The 18,421-nt window shown below is 43.9% G+C and overlaps 1 protein-coding gene across 3 annotated transcripts in view; it reads left to right on the top strand.

The window, feature by feature from the left end:
- Window positions 1–1,305: 1,305 nt before the first annotated feature.
- The window catches only part of atrn (attractin), a 408,487-nt gene continuing 391,371 nt past the window's right edge, over window positions 1,306–18,421 (top strand). For all 3 annotated transcript variants that reach the window (XM_072256711.1, XM_072256712.1, XM_072256713.1), the window contains exon 1: window positions 1,306–1,712. In XM_072256711.1, coding sequence (XP_072112812.1) covers window positions 1,321–1,712 — 392 coding nt within the window. In that variant the 5' untranslated portion in view covers window positions 1,306–1,320. The remainder of the gene's footprint in view (window positions 1,713–18,421) is intronic.

The raw sequence follows: 18,421 nt of genomic DNA, 5'->3' as shown, positions 1-18,421 counted from the left end.
TTCTCCTCCACGCCATCAGATTTCTGAACGGTGCATGAAAGCATGAACATAGGTTCGGACTTTATTCCCTGGAGCATAGGAGACTGAGGGGAGCTTTGTTAGAGGTGTACAAAATTATGAGTACTATGGATAGGGTAGATACAAGCAGACTTTTTTCACTGAGGTGGGGTGAAACTAGAACTAGAGGTCACAGGTTAAGGGTGAAAGGTGAAATGCTTAAGGGAAACATGAAGGAACTTTTTCACACAGGACAGTGAAATGAGCTGCAAGTAGAAGTGATGGATTTCAACATTTAAGAGAAGCTTTGGATAAGTATATGGATAGGAGGGGTATGGAGGGCTCTGGTCCAGGTGCAAGCCAGCAGGACTAAGCAGAATAATAGTTTGGCATGGATTAGATGTTTTGGTGCTGAGGTGCTCTATAACTTCATGACTACCTTGTTATACCTCTTTTGCTCTATTTATTTACTTTTTATACCTTATGGTAATTTCATGTCTTGCACTTGTCAGCTGCCACAAAACAACAGATTTCATGACATATGTCAGCGGTATGAAACCTGATTCTGATTCTGAATTCATGCAAGTTAAGTCAGAGCCAGTGACATTCTCAGAGCAAGGTGATGTGGTTTTGGAACGGGTCCTGAAACACTCTGTGGAAATAAAACAGAAAATGTATTAAATATTCAGCAGGTTAATTCTTTGATATGAATGACAGTGTTAGCATTTCATGATCCTTCTGCAGGTTTATGCTTTTCAAAATCAATTGAGAATTCCATTGGAGAGCAGAGAGCCCCAATGTTTTGGGGGGGGGGAATATAAAAACAAACGTGAAGAACAAGTTATTTACTCAGAGAGTGCCTGGAATGGGTTATCAAGGCTAGTGGTGAAAGCAGGCGGTCTGGTGGTGGTTACAAGGCTTTTAGATGGACACATGAATATGCCAGCATATCGATGATGCACAGGAGAATCAGAATCAGATGTATTATCATCACTGACATATATCGTGACATTTGTTGTTTGCGGCACCGGTAGGGTGGCAGACATAGAAGTTAATGAAAGTCACAGAAAAAAGTGCAAAAGGCAAATGACGAGGTAGTGTTCGTGGACTGTTTAGAAATCAGATTTTATAGCACCAGTACAGTGCAATCAATAAGGGTTACCAAAAAAATAGTGCAAAAGGCAAATAACGAGGTAGTGATTGTGGGCGGTTCAGAAATCTGATGGAGGAGGACGTTCAGTGCAAAACTGGCATAATATCGCGGGCCGAATGGCCTGGACCACTGCTGTACGTGGTGGGTTTGTTGTTGTAGCAGTGAGGCGCATGCGCGCGGAGTCGGTCGCAGCCGGCGCGCTGGGGAGCTGGAGGCGGCGCTGTGTTGCCCGTTATCCCGGGGCTCGCAAGCGGATCGCAGCCAAACGTGAGAACATGGCGGTGGGGCAGCGGAGGATCGAGGCCCGGGACCGAGCCTGTGCCACGGCGGCCGGCTGGCCTTCTGGAAGTTTCGCCAAGCCGGGCTGCGGGCTGGCCGGCTGGCTGTCGCTGCTGCTGTTGCTGGCGGCGCTGAGCGTGTGCCTGTGCGGCGGGCCCGGCGCCCAGGGCAAGGAGTGCGAGAAGCCGTGCGTGCACGGCAGCTGCAGCGCGTCCACCGGCCAGTGCGTGTGTCAGGCCGGCTGGGTCGGCGAGTCGTGTCAGCACTGCGGCGGCAGGTTCAAGTGAGTGCTGTCCCGGGACACACCCCATCCTCCTCGATCCCGGATACCCCCGCTCCATATCCCCGTTCCCCCAACATATCGACCTCCCGATTCCCGTCCCCACATCAGTCCTCTCGAACCCCGTTCCGTCCCACCCTCCCCTCCATTCCTTACCCCCCCGACAACATTGTCCCCGATCCCGGTTCCGCTCAACCCTCCACTTCATCCCGGTTCTCACCCCCGTCCCTCCGAGGTCGTTTCCACCACCCCTTCCATTCCAGTCCGGCCCCGGCCACCCCAGTCTCTCACCTAGTTCCTCCTCCTCCCCCGCCCCCCCCGGCCCCATCTGATCCATTCCTCACCTCGATCTTATCCCGCTTCCTCCCGTTACGGATCCGGTCGTTGCACCCCATTCCCCCCTTGTCCTGTCTACCCTCCCCCCCCCACCGGCCTCGTTGCCCCAAACGTCCACCCCCTCCCAACACAACCGACCCGGTGCTGGGCTCACCCTCCACCCTCCATCCCCACGATCCTGTCTTGCCTCCCTGCCACTCCTCTGGTCCCCTCCCCCCCAACACTGCCCTTTGGATCCACTCCCCCATCACTGGCTCCTGGCGCCGCCACGTCCTATTCCAGAGTTTGCTCTCAAATACACCCCGGTACGCCTCCCTCCTCGGTAAAGTTGCGGCTACTCCAAGTATCCTGTTGTCCTTTTCTAGAAAGCTAATGTATAGTTTCAGCAATTAAACAGACTTGTTATGTTGGCTGTTAGTGCCAGTAGATGTGATTTCAAGGGTCAAGTGTCTTGCTCCAGTTATATGGAGCCTTGATGATTTGTCTGGTCCCTGCCAAATGAAGGGTGTGCTTGTGACAGAGGAAGTACAACAGAGGTTCATTGGATTGAGTCCAGGTATGCTGGGCTTGTTTTAAGAGGAGATTGTGCCTGTACTCTCAATTTAAAGGAATGAGTGATGATCAAATGGAATTGTCCAAAGTACTTAGGCTGGTAAGGATCGTTTCTTCTTAGGACATAATCTCAAAGTAAGGATTGCCTGTTTGGGATAGAAGAAAGTTCTTTATTTGGTGGGTAATGAATCTTTGGTAATATCTACTCAAGCCAACTGTGGAGACTCAGTCCCTGAGTATGACAGTGAGATAATGTGTGATTGTGTGTGTGTTCATATAATCAAGGAATATGTGATATGTGCAGGATAGTGAAGGGTCATTCATGTATGGAGGCCTTTGGTCCTGCTGCAGGTCAATGGGAGTTGGCAGTTTAAATGGTTTGGCGTGGACTAGATGGGCCGAATGGCCTGTTTCTGTGTTGCACCTTTCTATGGCTCAAATTGAATGGTGGAGTTTTCCATTTTATTTGTATTCTTTTGTAAGTTGAGGCATATGCCACTGGACATACCTCTTCATTATATAAAAATGCCAAATACTGTCATGCAGTGCTCAATTTTGTAGCATTTAGTGTTGCTTTTTTTGTACAGTTGCACTTGTCTTGTTGGGAATTTGTCACAGGTCATTCTCCAGGTTACAGCAGGGTTCTTCGTCTGAACAGTTTGTAAGTCAAACCAAGTTGCCACAAAGCAGAGGTTGGCTGCAACCCCACAGCAGTTGGCAAACCCATTCCACCGGCCTCCAATAAACTTGCTTGTTTTCATAGGCTGTACATAAAAAGACCTCGCCTGGCTGGCGGTGAGAGGGGCCCTCCCAGTCAGATCCCTCCTGTACGCCCGGAACAGTTCCTCCACACCCCACTGCCCACGGGAGGACTGTGATGGGGTGGAGTCGGTGGCTCACCTCTTTGCACACTGTGGGTTCGCAAAGAAGGTGTGGAAGAGAATGGAAGGGACAGTACTAAGATTCATGCCCAGCAGCTGCGTTACCGAGGACTCCGTGATCTACGGGCTGTTCCCGGGGACGCACACGGAGACCAACATCCGGTGCTGCTGGCAGATCATCAATTCGGTGAAAGACGCTCTTTGGTCGGCCCGAAACTTGATGGTCTGCCAGCTGACGGAGATGTCCGTGACTGAATGCTGCCGACTGGCACACTCTCGTCTGCAGGAGTACGTTCTGAGGGATGCACTCAAACTTGGTGCAGCCACCGCGAAGGCCCGGTGGGGAAGGACCGCAGTTTAACGTTCATCACCCGTAGGAGGGGGAGAGGTTGGGTGGGGAGGAAACCTACCCTCATCAGCGGTGTGGACAGATAATCAACATGGTGCCCAAGGAGTGGGTGCAATTGTTAATTTGGGAAAGTATTAGAGCCATTGCCTGCCTTTATTGTTGAAAACTTTGATTGTTAATAAGTCTTAACACTTGACCAAGAGTTGAGAGTAAACGCATGATTTACTGTAAACATCTTTCATTTGTAAATGAACAGAGTCAACGCAAAATTTTATTGTTAATAACTGTATTGAATAAGGACTCACAGTCAACGAATGGTTTTCTTTTTCTGTATGTAATTATTTTTATTTTGTAATATTTCTGAATAAAGTATTTTTGGAAAAAAAAAATAAATTAGGCATTTGTAAGCTGTTTAAGATAGAGCTGGATTTTGAGGGACTTCAAATTATGAAGAATGTTGCGGTTAATGTTACATCCTTTCGGTGAAGTCCTGGCAATTTTACTTAGCTCGATAGTGTATTTTTATTAAACATTAAGTATAGATAATGTTGGAAATGCTCATTTGTGGATTGAGAGACATTCTAATTCTGTTGCTCAGTCATCCAAATGCTAAATTAACGTGTCTCCAAATTTCAGTCTTTCAGCAATCACAGTGTTTTATCTCAGCTTTGATGTTGTTCTTGTATGTGGTGTGCTTGGTGGTGGCTGTTCTGACTTTAAGTTAATGTTTAGTGTTCCATATCATTGACAAAAATCGTATTGATTTCCATCTTCAGTTCTAGTTGTTGAAGTATCTTCAGTCAGCTGGGACAGAGAATTGTGGATTTCTCTTGTGTTGTCTTACAGGGAAAATCCACATTGTGGATTTCCCTTGTGTTGTCTTTGAATAATCAAAAATGTGTTTATTTTCTTCTGATGCTTGGTTTATAAATGCTGGTCATAGGATTAGAAAATGTTGGCTGTGAATGATTAAGATAAACGTAAGCTTTATTTGTCACATATATATCGAAACCTACAGTGAAATGTGTTACCTTGCATCAGTGATCAACATAGTCTGAGGATTTGTTTGGGGCAGCCTGTAAGTGTTGCCACCCTGCACCATTATACAATGCCCACAACTCGTCAGCCCTAACCTCTATATCTTTGGAATGTGGGAGGAAGTCTACACAGGGCATGGGAAGAATGTACAGACTCCTACTGGACAGCAGCGGGAATTGAACCTCGATTGGTGATCGCTGGTGCTGTAGAGTGATTGTACTAACTGCCATGCTACTGTCCCACCCTTAACACTACCTAATAATTTAGCAATCCAGAGGCTTGGTTTCAAATTCCACTGCTGCACCCCTGGAACTTAAATTCTGTTAAAAGTCTGGAATTTTGGGGGGAAAAAAATCACAACTAATGTTGACTACAAAAACAAATGGATTGTTGTTAAAAACACATATGGTTCTCTCATACGCCTGAGGGCAGGAAATATGCTATAAATGCAAGACATTCTGCCAATACTGGAAATCCAAAGCAACAAACAAAATTCTGGAGGAACTTGGCAGATCAGGCAGCAGCTATGGAAATGAATAAACAGCCAACGTTTGGGGATGAGACTCTTCTTCAGGACTAGAATGGAAGGGAGAAGATGCCAGAATAAAAAGGTGGGAGAGGGGGAAGAGGATAGCAAGAAGGTGATGGGTAAAGCCAGGTGGTTAGGAAAAGTAAAGGGCTGGAGAGAAAGGAATTTGATAGGAGAAGAGAGTGGACCATGGGAGAAAGGGGAGGAAAGGGCCCAGGTGGAGTTGATAGGCAGGTGAGAAGAGGTACGAGGCCAGTGTGGGGAAGAGTGGAAGAGGGAGAGGGAGATTTTTTTTACTGGAAGGAGAAATGGATATTCATGCATTAGGTTGGAGGCTACCCAGATAGAATACAAGGTGTTGCTCCTGCACACTGAAGGTGGCCTCATCTCTGGAGACAAACCCTTGACCGACATCTTTGATAAACCTACTGATTTCCACAGTTACCTTGCCCAAGGTGGCTTTCAAGCAGCTGCACTGACCAAGCTACACACAATCCTGAAGGTCATGTCCACCAGTACAATGGATGAGCGTACACTGCATTAGCAGTCCATTGTAGCAGTTGAATCTGTGCATGACATGATAGGATGAAGTTACCACACAGTTCTTGCGGAGACTTCTACACCTTTTGGTGGTGTAGAAGCTTGTGAGCTGCTGAGATCACTGAGAGTGATGCTGTCTGAAGTTTAGCCATCTGATGCTTAGCTCCCAGTAGAGTTTCCTGTGGTGGTAAAGTAAGGTCAAGGGAGAGGTTCCAGACAGAGAACAATCTAAGCAAGATCAGAAACTGGTGAAAGATGATGACTCATCACAACTGTAATGAAGGCGGAGGAAGGCTGCAGCGTGAAGGGTCCCCAGTCATTTTGGCATTCCATGCCTCTGGATCCTGACCCCAACCTGCCAAGGACTGCGTGGTAGCTGCAGCCTCCCCACATCAGATAAAGTTAGCAACAAGCTTTCTCCATTAACGGATCCATCCTAATATTCTGGATCAGCCTCCAGTGCCATCGGAGAACCCACAAGTAGCCAACCCCCTCATGTTAGTCTTTTCAGTCCTGGGAAAAAGCTTCTGGCTGCCCACACAATCAATGCTTCCAAACCTTGTGAAGACAAATTCCCATACACTTTCTGTTTTGTTCTGGGACAGTTAGGCCAAGCATGACAGACTCGAATAGATTTGGCAGCTCGAAGAGTCATCTGCGATAGATTGTAGAGCATTGTAATTTGTAATCTAACGGCCTAGTGTATTTTTCACTGTAGCATTGCTATCAAACTAGAAGGTTAATAAAGTATATCTAAAGATGCTAAGTGAAGCTGTAATATGGGAATACATATCAGTCGAACAGCATGTGACAGGCAGAGCCAAGCGAACTCCCAAAGAAAGGATTTTGTTGAAGTCCTGCAATCACACCACGTTTACTCATGAATGGTGGTAAACTGGGAGAGGCCATAAGTGGTGGGACACAGCAGGTAACTACTCAAGACGAGGTTGAGGCATTCACGAGCATGTCCGATGGATGATGACTTGATTTTGTTGTATGGTAGATCCCTGACCACAACCACATGATATCAAGAAATGGCTGAGTGTAAAGGCTATGGGATCAAATGACAATTCATCTGAACTACGGAAGACCTTTTATTCATGGGTAGATTAGGAAAACCAGGTTTGTGCTGATTTTGGATTCCAAGACAGAGGATTTGTAAAATGCTTACGAGATGGCTTTTTGAGCAGCTTGTGGTCTCACTAGGCCGGTGGCATCCGTTAGCCTCGCAAGACCATGGATCTGCGCCTGTAAAGTCCTGCTTCAGTCTGTGTTAGAGCAGCGTCTGTGCGGTGAGGCGATGAGAAAGTGTTCTCTCCAGGGCGCAGGCCTAGGCAAAGTTGTATGGAAGACCGGCAGTTGCCCATGCTGCAAGTCTCCCCTCTCTATGACACCGATGTTGTCCAAGGGAAGGGCAAGGGCCGATACAGTTTGGCACCAGTGTCATCGCAGGAGTTGCCAGAACGAGGCTGAAGACAACGTCGGACTGCCTTAGGGACTCCAGCTCCGGAATTCTCCTCAGGGTTTATTCCCGAAGCCTTTCCCATGAGTGGGTATGGCCGCAAGGCAGTGGAGGTTTGAAATCAGAGTTTTCCCTGTCTGAGATGGACTGCCTTCCCAGGCTGACGAGCTCCATCTACCTGAAGCACTGGTCTTAAGGCTCCAGGACCCGCCTTCGCCCCTTCTTCTGTCAGTAGAAACAGTTCTGCCAGGACAGGAGTTGGACTTAGTTGTCAAAGGCTATTTGAGGTGCATGCCATGAGGAGCACTAGGGTATCACTATTCTGGATTGAGTGTTGTGTAATGAACTGGATTTGATTACAGAGTTTAAGGTAAAGGAAGACTTAGGAGACAGTGATTATAATGTGATAGAATTCACCATGCAGTTTGAGAGGGGGAAGCAAAAGTCAAATGCATCAGTTAGATCAGTATTTTATAGGCATCTGTTAGTCTCGTGAGACCATGGATTTGCGCCTTGGAAGTTTTCCAGGGCGCAGGCCTGGGCAAGGTTGTATGGAAGACCAGCAGTTACCCATGCTGCAAGTCTCCCCTCTCCACGGGCACTAGGACCCATACAGCTTGGCACTGGTGTCGTTGCAGAGCAATGTGTGGTTAAGTGCCTTGCTGAAGGACACAACATGCTGCCTCAGCCAAGGCTCGAACTAGCGACGTTCAGATCACTGGACCGACGCTTTAGCCACTTGGTCACGTGCCAACACTAGATCAGTATTACAGTGGAGTAAAGCGAATTACAGAGGCATGAAAGAGGAGCTGGCAGAAGTTGATTGGAACAGGACACTAGCAGGGATGACGGCAGAGCAGCAATGACTGGAGTTTCTGGGGGCAATTCAGAACACGCAAGATCGATATATCCCAAAGAAGAAGCATTTTGAAGGCAGGATGACACAGCCATGACTGACAAAGGAAGTCAAAGTCAATGTAAAAACAAAAGAGAGGGCACATAATATTATAAAAAATTAGTGGGAAGTTAGAGGATTGGGAAGCTTTTAAAAACTAACAGAAGGCAACTAAAAAGCCATAAGGAGGGAAAAGATGAAATATGAAGAAAACTAGCCAATGATATCAAAGAGGATACCAAAAGATTTTTCAGATATATAAAGAGTAAAAGAGAGGTGAGACTAGATATGGGACCACTGGAAAATGATGCCTGAGAGGTAGTAATGGGGGACAAGGAAATGGTGGATGAACTGAAGAAGTATTTTGCATCAGTCTTCACTGTGGAAGACAGTTGCAGTATGCTGGAAGTTCGATTGTGTTCCTTTGGGCAGGAATGAGTGCATTTGCTATTACTAGGGAGAAGGTGCATGGGAGCCGAAAGTTTTGAAGGTAGGTAAGTCACCTGGACCAGATGGACTACACCCCAGGGTTCTGAAAGAGGTGCCGAAGAGATTGCAGATGATCTTTCAAGAATCACTAAATAATGGCATTGTTCCGGTGTTTTGGAAAATGACAAATGTCACTACACTCTTCAAGAAGGGAGGGAGGCAGAAGAAAGGAAATTATAGGCCAGTGAGTCTGACCTCAGTGGTTGGGAAGATGTTGAGGTTGATTATTAAGGATGTTGTTTTGGGGTACTTGGAGGCACATGGTAAAATAGGCCCAAGTTAGCATGGTTTCCTAAAGGGAAAATCTTGCTTGACAAACCTATTCTTTGAAGAAATAACAAGCAGAATAGACAAAGGAGAATAGGTGGATGTTGTTCTCTTGGATTTTCAGAATCCTTTTCCTTTGACAGTGTGTCACACATGAGGCTGATTAGCAAGACAAGAGCCCATGGATTTGCTGAAAAGATACAAGCCTGAATAGATCATTAGCTGATTGGCAGGAGGCAAAGCGTGGGAATAAAGGGAACCCTTTCTGATTGGCTGCCTGTGACCAGGGTTGTTCCATAGAGTTTGGTGTTGGGCCTGTGACTTTTACTTGGATGATGGAATTTGTGGCTTTGTGGCCAAGTTTGAAGATGATACGAAGATAGGTGGAGGGGTAGGAAGCAGAGGAGACTACAGATGGACTTAGATTAGGAGAATGGGCAAAAATGTGACAAATTGAATATAGTGTCAGGAAGTATATGGTCATGCACTTTGGTAGAAAGAATAAAAGCATAGACTATTCTCTAAACGGGGAGAAAATTTAAAAAAGTGAGGAGCAAATGGAATTAGGAATCCTTGTGCAGATTCCCTGAAGGTTAACTTGGAGGTTGAGTCCATGATGAGAAAGGCAAATGGAATGTTAACATTCATTTCAAGAGGACTAGAATATAAAAGAAAGGATGTAATGCTGAGGTTTTTATATGGCACTAGTGAGGCCTCACTTGGAGTATTATGAGCAGCTTTGGGCCCCTTATCTAAGAAAAAATATGCTGATATTGGAGAGGGTTGAAAGGAGGTTCACAAAAGTAAAACGCTTTGAGAGGTTTGTTATGACTAGACTGAACTCCTGCCTCAGCAAGGACCTAGACCCATTGCAATTTACCTATCGCCACAATAGGTCAGCGGTAGACGTAATCTCAGTGGCTCTCCACACGGCTTTCGACCACGTAGACAACACAAACACCTACGTCAGGATGATGTTCATCAACTATAGCTCAGCATTTAATAGCATCATTCCCACAATCCTGATTGAGAAGTTGCAGAACCTGGGCCTATGTACCTCCCTGTGCAATTGGATCCTCGACTTCCTAACCTGAAGACCACAGTCTTTGCGGATTGGTGATAACACATCCTCCTCGCTGACAATCAACACTGCCCACTGCTCTACTCTCTGTATAGACATGACTGTGTGGCTAGGCATAGCTCAAATACAATCTACAAATTTGCTGATGATACAACCATTGTTGGTAGCATCTCAGGTGGTGACGAGAGGGCGTACAGGAGTAAGGTATGCCTGTAAACATAACTTTGCTGGATCAAATAACGACAGCACAAGAAGATGGTTACTTATCTTTTTACCCGTTTATTTCTTCGAGCTCAGCCGGCGAGTGAACCTGGACCCGACATCAGGGAGAGACCCTTTCTCATCTCCCCGGCGGTTCTACAAGTTCACTGCCTGATGTCAGAATTGTCAGAAGTTATAAGGCCACCGATACAAAAGAACAATCAGTTTGATAACCATTCCGGTCAAGTCAATGGACTATTGATACAAAAGTACATCAATTTGTTAGACACTCCAGTCACCTTAATTAAAGAAAAGAATATCCTACCTGGTTTGCTGGAGCCACATGATGATGATGATGATGATGATGATGATGATGTCGACTCAGGCCTGAGAGGCCAGCATTGGGCATTTTCATGCCTTACAAGGTGCGGATCGGAAGGCTGGAGCCACAACCTAATTACAAAGATAAGAACATCTGTCAAATTTATTCTTTAATTAAGAAGAGAATGTTCTGTCTAATTTCCATCAGGTACTGCTTTTTGTCAGAATCAAAAGGTATGAAAAGCCCAGAGACATCTTATGTGATCTGGGCGAACTTTAATCATCTTGCTCCAAAGAAGGCAGCTGTGAGACATTATTCAAACACGCTGCAGTCACAGACATAGTCAGTACTTAATTCATTGTTTACAGGGATCTGAGAATCCCCCATTCCCTTAAACTTTATCATGCCAACTAGTGGAATGTTGCCGCAGCAACAACCTGGCAGTCAACATCAGTAACACGAAAGAGCTGATTGTGGACTTCAGGAATGGTAAGACGAAGAAGCACATACCAATCCTCATAGAGGGATCAGAAGTGGAGAGAGTGAGCAGCTTCAAGTTCCTTGGTGTCAAGATCTCTGAGGATCTAATCTGGTCCCAACATATCAATGTAGTCATAAAGAAGGCAAGACGGAGGCTATACTTTATTAGGAGTTTGAAGAGATTTGGCATTGTCAACAAATACACTCAAAAACTTCTATAGTTGTACTGTGGAGAGCATTCTGACAGGCTGCATCACTGTCTGGTATGGAGAGGCTGCTGCACAGGACCAAAAGAAGCTGCAGAAGGTTGTAAATCTAGTCAGCTCCATCTTGGGTACTAGTCTACAAAGTACCCAGGACATCTTTACGGGGCGGTGTCTTAGAAAGGCAGTGTCCGTTATTAAGGACCTCCGGCACCCAGGGCATGCCCCTTTTCTCACTGTTACCATTATGTAGGAGGTACAGAAGCCTGAAGGCACACACTCAGCGATTCAGGAATAGCTTCTTCCCCTCTGCCATCCAATTCCTGAATAGACATTGAAGCTTTGGACACTATCTCACTTTTTTAATATACAGTATTTCTGTTTTTGCACATTTTAAAAAATCTATTCAATATATGTAATTGATTTATTTATTTATTATTATGTCTTATTTTATTTATTTTTTTCTCCCTGCCAGATTCTGTATTGCATTGAACTGCTGCTGCTAAGTTAACAAATTTCATGTCACATGCTAGTGATAATAAACCAGATTCTGATTTCTGGAATGAAAAAACTTATTTTATTGATGACTCTGGGCCTGTACTTGTTGGAATTTGGAAGAATGAAGGGAGATCTTATTGGAATCTATCATATGTTGAAAGGTATATAATGATAGAGTGGATGTGGAGAGGAAATTTCCTATAGTTGGGGAGTTGAGCACCAGGGCACAACCTCAGTATAGGGGAATGTCCATTTAGAATGGAGATGAGGAATTTCTTTAGCCAGAGGGTGATAAACCTGTGTAATTTGTTGCACACGTGTCTGTGAAGGGCAGGTCATCGGGTGTATTTAAGGCGGAGGTTGATAGATTCTTGGTAAGTAATTGTGTGAAAGGTTACAGGAAGAAGGCATGAGAATGGTGTTGAGAGGGAAATGGATCAGTCATAAACAAATGGTGGAACAAACTCGAATGACTGATGTGAGGAGGATGTTATGAGAATGCAGGGTGACTTGGACAGGTTGGGTGAGTGGGCAGATGCATGGAAGATGCAGTTTAATGTGGATAAATGTGAGGTTATACACTTTGGTGGCAAGAACAGGAAGGCAGATTACTATCTGAATGGTGTCAGGTTAGGAAAAGGGGAAGTACTATGAGATCTAGGTGTCCTTGTTCATCAGTCAGTGAAAGTAAGCATGCAGGTACAGCAGGCAGTGAAGAAAGCTAATGGCATGCTGGCCTTCATAACAAGGGGAATTGAGTATAGGAGCAAAGAGGTCCTTCTGCAGTTGTACAGGGCCCTGGTGAGACCACACCTGGAATATTGTGTACAGTTTTGGTCTCCAAATTTGAGGAAGGACATTCTAGCTATTGAGGGAGTGCAGCGTAGGTTCACGAGGTTAATTCCCAGGATGACGGGACTGCCATATGTTGAAAGATTGGAGCAACTGGGCTTGTATACACTGGAATTTAGAAGGATGAGAGGGGATCTGATTGAAACATATAAGATTATTAAGGGATTGGACAAGCTAGAGGCAGGAAACATGTTCCCGATGTTGGGGGAGTCCAGAACCAGAGGCCACAGTTTAAGAATAAGGGGTAGATAATTTAGAACAGAGTTAAGGGGAAACTTTTTTCACATGGAGGGTTGTGGTTCTGTGGAATGCTCTGCCTCAGAAGGCAGTGGAGGCCAATTCTCTGGATTCTTTCAAGAAAGAGTTAGATAGAGCTCTAAAGATAGCGAGTGAAGGGATATGGGGAGAAGGCAGGAAAAGGGTACTGATTGTGGATGATCAGCCATGATCACAGTGAATGGTGGTGCTGGTTCAAAGGGCTGAATGGCCTACTCCACCTATTGTCTATTGTCTGTTGACTGAATGGCCTATTTTTGCTCCTATGTCTTATGGTCTTATTCTGGTCTCTCACCTCTGGAATTCTAGACCATGTTGAATTCTGAAGCCATGTAGTAAATTGAAACCCAAACTGGGCATTGGAGTGTTTTTGATGAGTAGTGTAGGTTCATAGTTCATCGCCACCTTCTTCAGGGCACTTGGGACTGAGCAAGAACTGCTGGTCATGTTAGTGATGACCGGAACTTGAAAGCTTTTTCCTACTAAAAGCTGTCTGTACAACCATCAAGTTCCTCAACCGGCATGGATAACTTCACTCACACAACTCAGAACTAATCCCACGAACTACAGGCTGACTTTGAAGAGATCCATAATTCTCAAATCCACAAACACGAGCAAAACTGCAGATGCTGGAAATCCAAAGCAACACATACAAAGTGCTGGAGGAACTTAGCAGGCCACGCAGCATCTATGGAAAAGGTCCTGAGGAATGGTCTTGGTTCGAAATGTTGTACTCTTTTCCATAGATGGTGCCTGGCTTGCTGATTTCCTCCAGTTTTTTGTGTGTGCTGCTCATGAGTGTACAACTTGTGTTCTCAGTATTATTTTTTTTGCACAATTTGCCTTCTTTTGCACATTGGTCAGGCTTTGTGTATAGGTTTTCATAAATTCTATTATATTTTGTTATTTTCCTCTAAATGCCTGCAATAAAATGAATCAAGGTATATAGTAACACGTAAGTACTTTGACTTTGATATGAATATCATTAAGATTTTAAGGTTGAATTTGACTTACCAGATGTTCATAATGTAAACATTTACACCTTTGTTGTAAATATAACAGTTTATCTTCATCTATTAGCTGCAATATATTTTTTCACTCATTGATGGAAATTGCTTAACCAGTCATATTGCTCACCTCAAACTTTAGTTTTATTTGTGAAAGTTGTGGTTGGCCTTGAGATTCAGTCAATTTTGTTTAAATATATGTTGAGCTAGCTGCCTGATTTTTTAAAAATTTGAAACTACCTAGATACTTTGAATTTTTTAGATCAATTTGAATATTCTGGTTTTGAAACCTTAGTCATTTAATGATTTTTTTTGTTTATTTGATAATTTGATTGTAAGCATGGTTGTATAATGTAAATCACTGTTCAATGCATCCTTAAGAACCTGCCAAAATTAAATTCAAACTTTATAATACTTGAATATCAATAGAATTCCAGCATTTATTAGTTTTACTGCCATTAGGTGGCAGGTATTTTCAGAAACAGGAAAGGGCAATTATGACCAATCTATGATGAATTAGTTGCATGTGTGAAAAAGCCTTGTGGACCGCTGCAAAACCACATGACAAATATTTTGGCATCACTTATTTATGGTTTCACAATGTTTAAAGAAAATATGCTTTTACAACTGAATAGTGTATACTTGTCAAAGCTTTCATCATGTGCTGCACTGTTTTCAGCTTTTGATTTACACAATTTGATGCCCAGTTTAAATAACAAGTGTTCTCTTGTTTAAAATGCTGGATTTTTTTTTGCTCTAATATATAGAATATTTAAATTTTTTTGTTATTTTTGTCTTTGTTATCTAACTTTACCTTTTTCATTCTTGGGCATACATATGAGCTTATTTGAATTCACTCATGTTTTCTTTTTGTTTATTGGTGTATCTTGAAAAAACAGAGAAAAGTTGAATGAAAAGTTACAGTCTAACTGCTTTCAAAATTTTTACATTTTTATCAGACATTCTAGGTTCTTGGGACGTTGCAATAGGGAAGCCTGTGAAGTTCTTTAAATGTTATCACATATATAAATGTAGGAAACATGACAGTTTATGCACAGATGCAGAAAAGCTGTAGTTAATGTAACAATGACTAGACGTTGTTCCTGAGATGTCAAATACTTCACTTAGAAACCGGGGTGTAAAATCCAAAAGCATGAGGAATGTGAATGGGGCCCCTGTTGAAATGGCAAGGAAAGGTCATGGCTGGCACTTGGAGCTTATACTTCTATCTGCCTTTGTATTGGATGTGCAGGAATTAAGCAGCTTTCTTCATTTGCTAGATGGTTGCCATGAATGCTGCAAGAATGTGCCCCAGGGACAGGAACAAGACAACAGCTATATATTTGATCCTGGGAAAGTTTGTCGGATAACAGTTTATTTTGATTCTTCATTTTACCAAATTTGACATTTGATACGCATTGAAATACAGGCTGTAGCAATCAATGATTTTAATGCTAAGCACAGCATCAGTTCTTTTTGTACTCTGTCAGGACTTCACAAAATCCATTTTATTGCCTATTTCAGCTTAAAGAGCTGGGGGTAAACTCAAGATCAGCATAAGGGAGAAACACAGGAAAGCAAACAATATTTGTTCCCTTATTTAATAATTTGGTTAGCAGTAGGAAGGTCTGAAAGCAACTGAGTTTTATTATGCACTTTTTATAGAATAAGAAAACAACAGACTGTGTCCTTGCAAAGGTAGTAAGCTTCCTCCTTGCTGTGCCTGCCATCGATAAGATAAAAAATTATGTTCTGAATTTAGGTTACATTTGTTGGGTAGGAAGCTGCAAGATTTAGACCTAAAGCAAAGGTGGCAGTCTATTAAATATTGAAGTCTAAGGTATGTGACTTGGAAGACATAGGAAATGCTAGAGGAACTCAATAGGTCAGGCAGCATCCACGGAGAGGAATAAACAGGAATTGAATTGAATTGAATTGAATTTGTTACTTATATCCTTCATATACATGAGTAAAAATCTTTATGTTACGTCTCTGTCTAAATGTGCAATGTGCATTTTATAATAACTTATAATAGTGTGTACAACAAGATAGTCAATATAACATAGAAATACAGTTGTGTCAGCATGAATTAATCCGTCTGATAGCCTAGTGGAAGAAGCTGTCCTGGAGCCTGTTGGTCCTGGCTTTTATGCTGTGGTACCGTTTTCCAGGTGGTAGCGGATGGAATAGTTTGTGATGGGGTGACTTGGGTCCCCAATGATCCTTTGGGCTCTTTTTACACACCTGTCTTTGTAGATGTTCTGAATAGTGGGAAGTTCACAGCTACAGATGCACTGGGCTGTCTGCACCACTCTCTGCAGAGTCCTGCCATTGAGGGAAGTACAGTTGCCATACCTGGCAGTGATGCAGCCAGTCAGGATGCTCTCAGTTGTGCCCCGATAAAAAGTTCTTAGGATTTGGGGGCCCATACCAAACTTCTTCAACCATCTGAGGTGAAAGAGGCACTGTTATGCCTTTTTCACCACATAGCTGGTATGTACAGACCACGTGAGATCCTTGGTGATGTTTATGCCAAGGTACTTAAAGCTGTTCACCCTCTCAACCCCAGATCCATTGATGTCAATAGGGGTTAGCCTGTCACCAGTCCTCCTGTAGTCCACAACCAGCTCCTTTGTTTTTGCGACATTGAGGGAGAGGTTCTTCTCTGGCGACTTCCTCTCTGTAGACTGCTTCATTATTATTTGAGATTAGACCAATCAGTGTAGTGTCATCAGCAAATTAATCAGCAGATTGGAGCTGTGGGTGGCGACACAGTCATTGGTATACAGAGGGTAAAGGAGGGGGCTAAGTGCACAGTCCTGAGGGGCACCTGTGTTGAGGGTCAGAGCCTTCATTGGGACTGGAAAGGAAGCAGGAAAAAGCCAGAAGGTTGGGGGGGGGGCAGGGAAAGGAGTACAAGCTGGCAGGTGGTAGGTGAAGCCTGGTGAGTGGGGGAGTGGGGAATGAAGTAAGAAGCTGGAGGGGAGGGGTGATAGGTGGAAAAGATAAAGGACTGAAGAAGAAGGAATCTAGTAGGAGAGGAGACTGGATCATGGGAGAAAGGGAAAGAGGAGAGGAATATGTGCAACTTGTTGTACCACAAGGCTCGGTGTTGGGACCGCAGCTATTTACAATATACATTAGTGATTTAGATGGAGGGATTAAAAGTAACATTAGCAAATTTGCAGATGACACAAAGCTGGGTGACAGTGTGAAATGTGAGGAGGATGTTATGAGAATGCAGGGTGACTTGGACAGGTTAGGTGAGTGGGCAGATGCATGGCAGATGCAGTTTAATGTGGATAAATGTGAGGTTAACCACTTTGATGGCAAGAACAGGAAGACAGGTTACTATCTGAATGGTGTCAAGTTAGGAAAAGGGGAAGTACAACGAGATCTGGGTGTCCTTGTTTATCAGTCAGTGAAAGTAAGCGCGCAGGTACAGCAGGCAGTGAAGAAAGCTAGTGGCATGTTGGCCTTCATAACAAGATGATTTGAGTATAGGAGCTAAGAGGCCCTTCTGCAGTTGTACAATGCCCTGGTGAGACCACACCTGGAGTACTGTGTGCAGTTTTGTTCTCCAAAACTTGAGGAAAGACATTCTTGCTATAGAGGAAGTGCAGCGTAGGTTCACTGGGTTATTGCCAGAGATGGCAGGAATGTCATATGTTGAAAGATTGGAGCGACTGGGCTTGTATACACTGGAATTTAGAAGGATGGGAGGAGATCTTATTGAAACATATAAGATTATTAAGGGATTGGACACACTAGAGGCAGGAAACATATTCCTGATGTTGGGGGAGTCCAGAACCATAGGCCACAGTTTAAGAATAAGGGGTAGACCATTTAGAATGGAGTTGAGGAAAAACTTTTTCACACAGAGGGTTGTGGATCTGTGGAATGCTCTGCTTCAGAAGGCAGTGGAGGCCAATTCTCTGGATTCTTTCAAGAAAGAGTTAGAGCGCTTAAAGATAGCGGAGTCAGGGGATATGGGGAGAAGGCAGGAACAGGGTACTGATTGTGGATGATCAGCCATGGTCACAGTGAATGGCAGTGCTGGCTCGAAGGGCCGAATGGCCTACTCCTGCACCTATTGTTTGTTGTCTATTGTTGTATTCCTGCTGCCTTTATTGATTATCTTGGTGGTGGAGTATTTGGGAGGAGAAGTTGCAATAACTTCAAATATACAGTAGTAGTGCACTGGTTAAATTACATAATACATAATCCAGGGGTTTGGAATAATAAACTTGAAACCAGACTTCACATGATAAACAGTTGAAATTCTGTATCGAGGCCTGGTCCGAAATGTTGACTCTTTAATCCTTTCCATGATATCTGAGTTCCTCCAGCATTTTTACTCTGGATTTTCTCTTCTGTTTATCAGAGTTAAAAATCCTGTCATGATAGCTGTGTCATTTGAATTTGATTAATCAATAACTATTTTCTTTGGTAAT

The sequence above is a fragment of the Mobula birostris genome, chromosome 4, assembly GCF_030028105.1.
Source record: "Mobula birostris isolate sMobBir1 chromosome 4, sMobBir1.hap1, whole genome shotgun sequence".
NCBI classification, from domain to species: domain Eukaryota; kingdom Metazoa; phylum Chordata; class Chondrichthyes; order Myliobatiformes; family Myliobatidae; genus Mobula; species Mobula birostris.
The sequence above is the reverse complement of the archived record's forward strand: the minus strand, read 5'-3'. Positions and strand labels throughout refer to the sequence as shown.